The 12,428-nt window shown below is 48.8% G+C and overlaps 2 protein-coding genes across 2 annotated transcripts in view; both read left to right on the top strand.

Annotated features, from left to right (window-relative positions):
- Positions 1 to 3,069, top strand: part of LOC104870083 (keratin, type I cuticular Ha1) — a 4,288-nt gene extending 1,219 nt beyond the window's left edge. Inside the window, exons 2-8 of the mRNA XM_010635470.1 lie at positions 1 to 178; positions 359 to 441; positions 771 to 927; positions 1,377 to 1,538; positions 1,630 to 1,755; positions 1,897 to 2,117; positions 2,687 to 3,069. Coding sequence (XP_010633772.1) covers positions 1 to 178; positions 359 to 441; positions 771 to 927; positions 1,377 to 1,538; positions 1,630 to 1,755; positions 1,897 to 2,117; positions 2,687 to 2,840 — 1,081 coding nt within the window. The 3' untranslated portion in view covers positions 2,841 to 3,069. The remainder of the gene's footprint in view (positions 179 to 358; positions 442 to 770; positions 928 to 1,376; positions 1,539 to 1,629; positions 1,756 to 1,896; positions 2,118 to 2,686) is intronic.
- Positions 3,070 to 3,625: 556 nt separating this feature from the next.
- Positions 3,626 to 12,428, top strand: part of LOC104870120 (keratin, type I cuticular Ha4-like) — a 12,562-nt gene continuing 3,759 nt past the window's right edge. The window contains exon 1 of the mRNA XM_010635542.1: positions 3,626 to 3,661. Coding sequence (XP_010633844.1) covers positions 3,626 to 3,661 — 36 coding nt within the window. The remainder of the gene's footprint in view (positions 3,662 to 12,428) is intronic.

Below are 12,428 nucleotides of genomic sequence, written 5' to 3'. Positions count from 1 at the left end.
GGAGACCATGCAGTTCCTGAACGACCGGCTGGCCAGCTACCTGGAGAAGGTGCGGCAGCTGGAGCGGGAGAATTGCGAGCTGGAGCGGCGCATCCAGGAGCGCAGCCAGCAGCAGGAGCCCTCGCTGTGCCCCAGCTACCAGTCCTACTTCCGCACCATCGAGGAGCTGCAGCAGAAGGTGAGGCCTGGCCGTCGCCCCCAGCCTGGGGAGCTGTGCGATTCTCCTCTCCGGGGCGAGACGGGGACCTTGCTTCCGGGCTCTCATCGTTCTAGCCTTTCCCTTCCCTTCACGGAAGAGAGAGAAGCTGATGGTCTCGCATTGGTTTTCCACCCTCACTGAGCAACTTCTGCCTCCCAGATCCTGTGCAACAAGGCTGAGAACGCGCGGCTGGCGGTGGAGGTGGACAACGCCAAGCTGGCCACCGACGACTTCAGGACCAAGTGAGTTGTTTGGAATCCACACCAGTGTCCCCTCTTTGTCATCTGTGTGTAGAGAGAGGTGGCCGCAGCTTTCCTGAACAGCCCGTGAATCCCTGGGTGTGAAGGACTCTGTGGAGAGTAGAGGGGATTGCACTGAAGGGAGGAGAGCAGGAGATGAACACTGAATCAGCCTGTTCCTCTGGGGACTGATTTTGGGTCTTGACAGAGCCTCTGTCTCAGCGTCTCCTCCTGGCAGGCAGCAGGAAGGCAAGGGGAGTGGGGTCATCAAGGGTCAGTCCTGTTGGTCTTGAACTGCTGTTAGTGTTTGCTTTAACCTTGACCTTGTGCAGGTACGAGACGGAGCTGTCCCTGCGGCAGCTGGTGGAGTCGGACATCAACGGCCTGCGCAGGATCCTGGACGAGCTGACCCTGTGCAAGTCCGACCTGGAGGCGCAGGTGGAGTCGCTGAAGGAGGAGCTGCTTTGCCTCAAGAGGAACCACGAGGAGGTGAGACCAGAAGTGAAAGATGGAGAGACCTGAGCCAGCCTCAGGCTGACAGGGGTGTTTGGATTTAGAGCATTGAAATGAGTCTGAGGCTGAGGCTTGTCTTAATTCATCTCCCTTAAAAACATCCAAACCTCACGATGACAGAAGACAGAGAGAGAGAGAGAGAGATAGAGAGAGAGAGAGAGCGAGAGAGAGCGCGGACCTGTCCGCATTCCCAGACGGGATCTACTGTTCACTCAGAATCTGGACATCCTTGGTTACCTGGGCACCTGCGTGGGCTGGTTGTTGTAGATTCGATCTAGCAGGGCTGCATCAGGGTTGTGCAAAGCCATGTCTTCCTCTAAATGACAAAAGAATCAGGGCTGATGAATGTGGTTCCAGTCTGAGTAATGTCTTTCCAAGGGTCTGCTCCACTCTGGGTAGTAACCTTAGTATTTGTGCCTCCACAGGAAGTCAACACCCTGCGCTGCCAGCTCGGGGACCGCCTCAACATAGAGGTGGATGCAGCGCCAACCGTGGACCTGAACCGCGTGCTCAATGAGACCAGGAGTCTCTACGAGGCCCTGGTGGAGACCAACCGCAGGGAGGTGGAGGAGTGGTACACCACGCAGGTGGGCGCCCCGGAGCTCCCCACAGGCGCGCGGACCCCCAGGCCCCAGGCCCAGGGCAGCGCCTGACCCCGCCTCCCCCTGGCTGTTGCAGACCGAGGAGCTGAACAAGCAGGTGGTGTCGAGCTCGGAGCAGCTGCAGTCCTACCAGGCGGAGATCATCGAGCTGCGGCGCACGGTCAACGCCCTGGAGATCGAGCTGCAGGCGCAGCACAACCTGGTGCGTGGGGGCGGCCCTGGGGGAGCCGGCGGGAGGGGAGGCGTGGGCGCCTTGTGAGCCTTGGGTCTCCCGGCCGGGACTGGTCCGGGGCCCTGCAGGAGCCGGGCCGGAGCGGTCCCCTGACGTCCTCGTCCCCCGCAGAGAAACTCCCTGGAGAACACGCTGAACGAGAGCGAGGCCCGCTACAGCTCGCAGCTGTCGCAGGTGCAGTGCCTGATCGGCAGCGTGGAGTCGCAGCTGGCGGAGATCCGGGCTGACCTGGAGCGGCAGAACCAGGAGTACCAGGTGCTGCTGGACGTGCGGGCGAGGCTGGAGTGCGAGATCAACACGTACCGGGGCCTGCTGGACAGCGAGGACTGCAAGTGAGTGGGTTGTGCTGGTGACTTTGGGGGCCCCTCAAGTGGGTGTGAGCCTTGGCTGGATTCTGCTGGGCTGCACACCTTGGAGGAAAATTGCACGCTCCCTGCAGTCCTGCCTAGTGGAGCCCAGGGAGCTCAGGCCCATCACTGAACATGTGAAGTTGCTTGAAGGCAGGGATAGTTTGATATCCAAACTGACCTGCTTGGCACACTGGCTATTGGGTGCAGGGTCCGTTCCTCTGCGCGCCCTCATCAGGCCTTATCATTAGCGCCAGATCACCGTCTCCCTATCCTGTAGCTAAGGAAAGTAGGGCTTGAGAAGCTGAGCAACTCACCTGAGGTGAGTTCTAGTAGTGGACAGACAGGGCAGAAGCCAGAGCCGCAGAGCTTCCGTGTGCACCGTGGGCACTGCTCTAGCACAGGAGATGAACAAGAAATGTGCTCGTTTTGTGTGGTGCGTGGGGGCTTCCTGTTCTGGGCCAGGCTGACTCCCAGCAGGCCTCCCATACTTGGGTCTCTCTGGCATAGGATCCACCTCCCTCAAACCCACCCTTGTACATCTTCCTTTGCAGGCTGCCCTGTAACCCCTGCGCCACGACGAACGCATGTAACAAGCCCACTGGGCCCTGTGTTGCCAATCCCTGCACCCCTTGCCCGCCCCCTGCCCCTTGCACACCTTGTATCCCTCGCCCCCGCTGTGGCCCCTGCAATTCCTTTGTGCGCTAGAACCCAGGGATGCAAAAGGAGCAGGGACACAGGGCCTGGTGCTCCAGAGCTGGTGCGGGTTCATTGGACAAAAGCAGGCTGAAAACAAACTCAAAGGCTGCCCCTGTGTGGCAGCCAAGAGACGCACTGGAACCTCTAGCCACCAGGCCTGCTGCAGACCTTTCCCTGCCTGCCCTTCCCTTTATCGGGTCTCTTTTCTTCCTCTGCTTGTCCCACTCTCCAAATGCCAGCGGCCCTCCCTTGCAGCCTCCTAATAAACATGATCTTCTTGACAATCTGGTACTGTTCTTGCTGTATTCGTTTGTTGCCACGTGCTCATCAGTCCAGGATTATAAAAGCAGCTGCAAGTCAGATCGCACGATGAGTCTTGGAGACAAGAAGCAGTCCCTGTCTGGTGGGCAGACAGCTGGCTTGTCACCCTGGCCCGGGGGTGCGCAGAGTGGCCGGCAGGACAGAGGGCAGGGCAGCTGTGGTGCTGTAGACCCCATCTTCCCTCAGCTATTCCTGGATTTCTCCCCTGGCCTGGCTTTTCCCAGGGTTGCTGTCTCCCAGTGTGAAAGAGACACTGGGAGATGCGTCTTTCCCCCCACGACTTTGGGTCCAGAGCTGTGTGATTTTGGGTCATCAAAGCTCTAGGCAGCCTCAGGGCCCCTTTCCCCGCCATGCCCTGCCATGTGTTGTCCTGAGGGTGCGCTTCTCAGCGGGGCTTCTCTCTGCTGTACTCTGCCCGTTCTTACTCCCACCCGTAGCTTGGAATTCCTACTCCGCAGACACTGGGTGGAGGGATGGGGGAGACACATGAAGACGCTTCCCAGCTGCAGGTGAGTTAAGCCCTTGTCCCCAGGCAGGGCTACGATTGGGCACAGGGCCTGGGCACTGTGAACATCTGGGTTAGTGCTGGAAGCCATTCTGAGCTGGGGGCCAATGGCATCAGCATTCATCAAGATCGGGCATCTCAGCTCCAACAAAGACCCGTGGAAGGGGTCAGTGTGGGCTTCCCAAAGCCTCGGGGGCCTGCCCTGATGGCCCCACATGGCAGTAATGGTGCTGTGCCCTCCTGTCAGCCGAAGCAGTCGGATGAATCGAAATCGTACATTTCCCACTGCGGCTGTGCCGTGTAAATCCCTCCCAGAGACGCACACCTCGCCGACACCGGTCATTTTCTGTTCGTGTTTGTGTAGCAGCCGCCCCAGTGGGTGGCAGGGGCGTCTCGATGATCAGGGACGCTGAGTGTGTTTTCGTGCGGCTTGTGGCCACTCGCTTATCTTCGGAGAAACATCTGTGCAGGTCCCTGCCCTTTCGTTGTTGCTGTTGTTGGCTTGTAGGAGTTCTTTATAAATTCCGGCCATCAATCCCTGTCACCTACAGGATTTGTGAGTATTTTCTCCCACCAAGTGAATTTCCTTCTTTGCTCTCTTGTGAGAGTCCTGTAATGCACAGCAAGTTTTAAATTTTGATGAAGTTCATTTAATTTAATTTTTTTTCTTTTGATCCCTTGGCTTTCCTGTCACGGACAAGACATTTTATGACTTCCAATGCCATGAAGGTTTCTGTCTGTCTTCTTCTATGAGTTTTAAACGGTGTTAACACTCGTTCTTAGGCCTTGCAGACTTTTCCATTTCAGTTTTGTATACAGTGTATGGTAAGTGTGTATGTTCTAAGGTAACTTCACTCCTGTGTGGGTGGACAACTAGTTTTCTCACACATCTGTTGAGGAGAGTCTCCTTTCCTCGTGCAGCGGCCTTGGCACCCTGGACAGATGTGATTTGATCATGAAAGTGGAGATGGATTTCTAAACTCTCAATTCTATTCTATTGGTCTAAAGTCTGACTTTATTCCAGCCCCACATTATTTTATTTACTTATTTTTTTTGGTTTTTTGAGACAGGGCCTCACTATGTAGTTGAGACTGACCTGGAGTTCACTATGTGGCCCAGGCTGGTCTTGAACTCACAGCGATCCTCCTGCTTCAGCCTCCCGAGTGCTGGGATTACAGGTGTGCACCACCACGCCCGGCCAGCCCCACATTTTTTTTGATAAATATGGCTTTGTATTAACTTTTATAGTCAGAACTATGCCTTCTCCAAATGTATTTTTCTTTTTAAAGATTGTCTTTGGAGGGGGCTCCTTGAGATCCAATAGAAATCTTACGATGAGTATTTCTATTGCTGAAACAGTATTATTAGGATTTTGACAGCGATTACACTGATCTTGTAGATTACTTTAGAGTTTAAAAAAGAGTAGGTAACTTATGAACCTGGGATATCTTTCTGTATTTATATCTTGGGTAATTTCTTTCCTGTATATTTTGTAGTTTTCAATATACAAGTCTTTTGCCACCTTGGCTAAATTTATTTTTAAGTATTTTTTTGGATACTACTATGCATTAATTTTTCTTAATTTCATCTTTTCATTGTGCATCGCTAGCAAATAGAAATGCAACATGAGACCCTCCTTTCAACATAGCATAGAACTGATTTTAGACCTATTTTGGACTTTTGCCTTGAAGAGCTTTAGGTAATAAACTTGAGTTGTTTTAAGTCACTAACTTCGTGGTGATTTATGACAGCAACAATAAGAAGTTAATCCAGCACTCACTTGTTGGAGTGCTACTACTGGTTAGGCAAAGAAGGGGGGTCTTGTCTTCGTATTTATGGCAGAGCTCAAAATTCACCCCAGTTTATCCATGAGAAAACTGAGCTTCGGAAGCCTGCTCAACACCACATTTAGACACAAGCAATGGAGGGGATTTGAATGCGAGGGGTAGTTGCATATTAGGCCCCACCGTGAAGTATAAAGAATGATTTTTTGCGGGTTGGTACCGGGGAATCAAACTTGGACCTTGTGCTTGCGAGGTAGGCGGTGGCACCACTGAACTAAATCCCCAGCCCAAGAATGATTTTTTGAAGAAATAAGAGCAGAACAGTTTACCCAGGTCGATGACATTCCTCAAATTTGTCTTCCTAACCAACTTCTGTCAAGTTGCTACAGGAACTGGCTTTCATGTGGGTTATGAATCATAATCATATGGAATCTGTTTTTATTATCTAATTTGATGACCTACTCTACTCGTAAGGCTTCTCTTTGGATGGGGCATAGACCAGCTTTCCACTTGCTGGGACCAAATACCCAGCCCTCACAACTTCCGGAAGAGGCTTCTTCCGGCTCACAGTTTCCTGGGTCTCAGTCCCTGGTTGGCTGGGTCCAAGGCAGGACCATCATGGCAGCAGGGCCTCGCAGAGGAGAGATGCTCGCTTCCCCGTGGCCCTGGGATGAGCACAGTAGGAGCTGTGCCCCCAGAGGCAGAGCCCCAGGGACCGCTCACCTCCCAGCAGCACAGCAGCTGTGAACCTCAGCAAATTAACCCCTGACGATGCCTAGGGTGCTCCACACTCCAGTTATCTCCCCACAAGTCCCATAATTTAGTCAAGTCAGTGCCCGGATAGTTAGTAAGGAGATGCAGACCACGACAAAGGGAAAAAGCTGTACACGTGCTTTAAGGAGAGACAGTATCTGCAATAGAGGGAAATTCTGGCCATGGACAAAACTTACTGGATTTGTAAATTCTGGCATGTGTTTGAAGCACAAAAGATAACCGGGTCTTTGCAGCTGTGCCTTCATTTTGTAGATCTTGTGCATTCTACACCCCTCAAACACCTCCATGTAGCTTTTGAGCTTGTTTCCTGGGGCTCTGTTGGCTCAAGACCAGTTCTCAACCTTGGCTGTTCTTTGGAGTCACCCGGGGAACTTTGCAAACGTTAAGTCTGACTTAATTGGCCGGGGTTTTCAGCCTGGTGCTGGGAGTTTAAGAAGCTCTGCAGGTGCTGAAAGTGTAGTGAGCCAGCTGAGACCCACCTCCCAGAACCGTGAGCTCTTTGTCCTGGGAACAAGACATGTGCCTTCGGTGAGCTTTAGTTTCCCCACAGAGAGACATAACCATCTCTTCTCCCCTGCCTTGTATAACTGCCACAAGGAGTGTGGGAAATCATGTTTATGGAAACACTTGTGAATCAGATATTTTTAGAAGGATTATTAATAATTTTGATCATCATGGACTTGCTAATAGCTACATTTCTTTTCTTTTCTTTTTTAAATTTTTGGCACCAGGAATCGAACTCAGGAACTTGCCTTTGAAAGGCAGGCCATGGCATCACTGAGCTAAATCCCCAGCCCATTAGCTCTTCGGTTCTAGGTTCACCTTCTGATTCAGCCCCAGGTCTCCAGGTGATGTAGCATCTCCAGTGCTTTTTGTTGACCCGTTTTATTGGCTCCTGAGCTATCCTGGTCCAAATTCTGAGCCCATTGTGCATAGCACTCTTGGAGGTCTGTTCTCCCTTGTTCTGAATACTTTTTTTTCTGATTTTTCCTAAGAAATCTGGTATTTACTGTAGGGTAGAGCAAAGACATTTTTTCATTCTTCTTTTTTTGTTTTCTTTTGAGACAGGGTCTCGTTACATAATTCAGGCTGGCTTTGAGCTCACCGTGTAGCCCAGGCTGGTCTTGAACTCAGAGCGATCCTCCTGCCTCAGTCTCGTGAGTGCTGGGATGAGAGGTATATGACACCACGCCTGGCACTTTTTCATTATTAAATCTGGGACAAAAGCCATTGCTCAAGATTTTTGGGGCCCGAGGCTGCTGATGGCATTCTCAGAGAGAACCTCAGGGCTGTTGAAGGATGCTTTATAAAAGCCCATCCCATTATCTCTGAGTCATACTGTTTTATGTCAAGTCTGTAACATTTGTCACTGTTAATCCCAGTTTACCGGGTAAAGTAATGTGCAGGGGGTGTTCAGAACTGCTTCAAGAACCCGTGACCACTCTTCTGTGTCTCCCCCCACCTCTGGTTCTGTGGTTTGCCTTACTCTGGCCTGGCTCAGGGTCCCACCTCCCTAACTCGCCACCCCAATGCTGGGCCAGGTGACCAATGGCTGCTTACTTACACCATTCTGGACAAGTGATGTTTCCTCCCAGCCTCCAATATTTATCTCAGACACTCAGTGGCAATGATGGAATCTGAACATCCTGGCTTTGCAATCAGGATGAGTAGTCTGTCTGCAGGGGGTACCAGGTGGACAGTCTGACTAGAAAGTGATCTGTCAATATTTATTTTCTTCCTCCCTCACTGTGTGGGTCCTAGTTTTCTCCCCCATAAGTTCAGGTCCTTCTAGCATTGGCATTCTTTGATTCTAGGAAATAGAGCTTACTTTTGAAGTCCAAATTTACAGGATTAAATGTTCCAGGTTAGATAGGTAGGCTTTCTCCCAGTCTCTAAATCATCTTTTTTTTTTTTTTTTCATACGATCATACGTTTTCATCTGTGGAGGTGCTCAGAAAAGGCAAGCTAATTTCTAACCTGGGCACATAAATCAGCGATGCAAAAGGATGGATATAAGTGAGTGAAATTTGATCTTAGCTTAGGGAAGTCCCACAGAGTAGCTGGGTGTCCAAAGGCTTGGGCAGAGAGACCCTCAGAGGACTGATGGAGTGCAGAAGGGATGGGGGACGGGCTCCAGAGGAGATCAGAAGGAAAAACTATAATGGGAGGGCAATGAGCAGCTCTGAATCTAAGATTTCCCATCTTTCACAAAGCCAGAGAAGACTCCATGTGATTTGTTTTCACTGTGTTTAGGTGCTTAAGGAGTAAAGTACTTGTCTTGTTCAAAGTCCAGTGCCACCTTGAATTGGCTAGAACCTAGGCAAACTCTGAGTCTTTCTCAACATGTGCCTTTATCTATAAAGTGAGAATAACAGGCTAAGCTTCCACGCTTGTTGGGAGACTCAAATGAGAAATGTGCCAAATCTTTTGTACATTTTTGCCTAGGACCTTGTTTGGCGTATAGTAAGTGTTCACAAAATGGTATCATCATCATCATCATCATCATCATCATCATCACCATCATTACCATCACCAACATCAACAATACCACCATTATCATTGTTATGAAAGCGTGCACAGAGCTGTAGGGCTGAAGGACTCCCAGAGGATGAGTAGAGCCCATTTCAATGCCAGGACCAGAAAGCTGGCCTTGGTGGTAATACTACTCTATCAAGAGAACTTGTCCTCTGTAAGAACCACTCCAAATAGGATCACCAAACCCATAAGATCAGGAACTTAGCAGAGAAGACAGAGATAATGGTTATCTGTGAACTTCCCATTCCAGGCAGTAAGTTAGTGTTAAAATTTGCATTTTGTTGGAAAATTTAGAGTTCTGTGCTTTTAGTATTTACAAGGTAAGTGATATTTGATCACCGTTGGGCTAACATGGGCAATGTGCCCGAGTACCTGCTTCATAACATGGAATTTTCACAAAACTCTTCATTTGAACTCAGTCAAAAATAGAAAAAGATGAGAGCCAGGTGTGGTGGTGCATGCCTGTAATCCTAGTATTCTGGAGGCTGAGGCAGGAGGATTGCTGAGTTTAAGGACAGCCTGAACTACAAAGGGAGACCCTGCCTAAAAAAAGAAAAAAAAAAAAAGAAAGAAAGATGACATTTACAGAAATAATCAACATTCCCTGATTATGTTTTTAAACACTATTTAAACACGTTTAATTTTCACAAACAAATGAGAAGGTAGGCAGTATTATTATTACTTTAATCTTAAAAATGAGGAAAACAAAGACTTGGTGAATAGCCCCAGGTCACAAGTTCTCCTTGAGGAGAGGAAGGGTTGGACCAAGTGTCTAATAGTCCATCTTTTCAGGGGCTGCCTGAGAGATGGCATAGAAACTGAAAGTGATGGTATAGAACAAAAGTTATCCATGCAAATGGTAACCAAAGAACAGGAGGGTGGCTACATTTATAGCATATGGGTAGACATTAAGTAAAAGCTAAACAACATTATAAAAGATAAAAACATTTATTAGGAAGAATAATAATTAAGAGCATGTGCATATCTAATATCAGAGAACCAAAATGTAAAGAAAGCATGACAGGAGTAGGGAGAAATAGACAAAAGTATAATAATATTAAGGGACTTAACAAGATCACCTTTAATATTGGATAGAACATTCAGATAGAAATCCAGTGAGAACTCAGTGGGTCTCAACGCAAACAAATGGAATGATAAGACGGGTTGACTGAGCGTTCTACTCACAAGGAGCAAGAGATGCATGTTCTTCTCAGGTTCATCCCGGGTACTTCCCAGCAGAGATCATGTCAGGTTACAGAAATGTAAGAAGGATGAAATCATACCAAGTGTAATTTCCAGTTACAGTGGAATGAAACTAGACATTAATGGCAGAAGAAAAGCTGGAAAATTTGCAAACACCTGAACATTAAACAACACACCCTTAACAACCAGGGGTCAGAGAAGATATCAAAAGAGAAATCGGTAAATATGGTAAGAAAAATGAAGATGAAAGCCCAATCTGTCAAAACTTACAGGATGCAGCTGAAACAGAACTAAGAGGGAAATAAAAGTATAGCAATACACACTTGTGTTAGGAAAAAAAAAAAAGAAAGATAAAAAGATAAACAATCCACTTTACACCTCATGGAACTAGAAAAAGAGCAAACTGCGCAAAGTTATCAGAAGGAGGAAAATAGTAAAGATTGGAGCAGAAATAAATATAAATCATACAAAAGCAGTAAAAAAAAAAGCTGTGGTGTGGCCTTGAAGTCCAATGTGCTAAAGGCTGGGTCTCCTGGGTGGTGTCACTGGGAAGCACTGGAACACTGAAGAGGGAGTCGGGAGCGTGTTCTCGAGGGGGATTATGGGAACCTGGCCTTTTGCTCTTTTTCTCACTTTTCTCGCTGATCTGTGATGTAAGCAGTTTTCTCTGCATGCGCTCATTCTGTGTGGGCTTCATCACAGGTCCCTAACAATTAACCCCGGAGTGGAAGCTCAACATTTTGAGCTGCAATAAACCTTTTCTCTTTAGACGTTGATTATCTCAGATATTTTGGTATAGTAACAGAAAGCTGACTAACATAGACACCAAGAGTGGCATTTTGCAAAGGCAAGCAAAATTCATAAATCTTGAGGTAGACTGAGAGAAAGAGGGAAATTTCAACTAAGTAAAAATCAAAGGATGTTTTCTACTCCTATGCATGGCCTTTGGAATCTGGACAAATCCTTCTTTAAGTGACTTACATCGATGCACATATATACTCTTTTGGGCCTCTGTGATCCATGAATTTTTCTAAAGAACAAAGGCGGTGTGACAGGGACAGAAGGAGGGTGAGGAGGGATACTCTGTTAGGATTCATATGGGCAGCAGAGAGATTCTAGAGGGTACGGAGGGAGATGTGTCTACTCCCCAGGGATGAGAGTCAAGCTGCATTCTCATAGCACTCTGCACCAGGAATATCTCAGGGCACAGTCAGGCTCAGAGGGTGCTAACATGCCCAGTAAGTCTGGGAATCAAGGGAGAGACAGTTCCAGTGACTTTTGAGATAAGGCCATCACGGATAGCTCTGAATACCTCACCGCAGTTTTCCTTTCTTGGAGAATCTGAAATGTGCTTCATACTTACCCCTCAACACCCAAAACACCCACTCTTTTGGGAGCATAATGTTTCTTCTAGATATTTCCTCCCTGTCTCAATTTTAGTGCATATTGGCAACCTTTTTCTCTGTAGGTCCAGAGAGTAACTAGCTCAGGCTTTCCCGGCCCCATGATCTCTGTTAAAAACTCCATTCTGCCTTTGTAGCACAGAAGCAGCCTCAGCAACACCTAAGTGAAGGGGCACAGCTGGCTTCCATCCAACCCTTATCTACCAAAAATGCAGCACGCTAAACTTGGCCACAAGCTATAAGTAGGTTTCCCTCAAACTCCCTGCATCCAGAAGAGAACCCACCTCCCACCCCATCCCTTATGGGTTCCCCCATCTTTCAGTAGCGCTGCTGTGAGGACCACACTCTAAGCAGCTTATAGGCCGCAGGTGGCCAACCTTCCTTTATTCTCGCCCCATTCAGCCAGCCAGTTCCTGCCGGACTTTCTCATTTCCCACGAACCTACATGCAGTTGTCCTTGGTTTCTGCACTTATCGGCCAATTTCCCAAGCCCTGACCGACCGTAAGCCTCAGGAGTCTTGCTTCGAAAACAGGTAGGTGAGCTTCTATTCCAAGGGTGAGGTGGAGTGGAGTGAGACGCGGGTAGACTGGGGAGGAGAGGGTGGATGTTCACCCAGGGCTCTCTTTCCGGAGAGTCGGTCGCAGAATGTCATGGGAGGAGAATCCCTGATCCCCAGATGACTCCAACCGGTGTCCCCTGCGGTCCTCCCCTCTGAGTAATGGGGTGAGCCTTTGGGGCTGTGGCGATTCTGCCTCCTTTGAAGCCAGCTGATGACTCTGACTTCATCAACCACAGGCACTCGGGAAGAGCCTGGTGTGACAGAGCCCCGTGGAGTAATTTTATGAGATGAGGGAGGACTCTTCAGAAGCATCTAAGCAGCATATTTTGAAGAAAAATTAGCTGAAGCATTCATAAAAGAAATTATGTTATTTGCTAATCCCCCACCCATCATAAAGGGTATAAAAGGACTGCAGAAGAAGGAGCCTTAACTTCACCCTTGTCTACCTCCAGTAGCTCTGCTCCCTCCCAGCACCATGCCCTACAACTGCTGCCCGCCCGCCCCGAGCTGCC

The sequence above is a fragment of the Fukomys damarensis genome, unplaced genomic scaffold (genome assembly GCF_012274545.1).
Source record: "Fukomys damarensis isolate Sample0158 unplaced genomic scaffold, DMR_v1.0_HiC HiC_scaffold_13, whole genome shotgun sequence".
Classification (NCBI taxonomy): Eukaryota; Metazoa; Chordata; class Mammalia; order Rodentia; family Bathyergidae; genus Fukomys; species Fukomys damarensis.
This window is presented reverse-complemented; position numbering and strand designations above follow the sequence as displayed.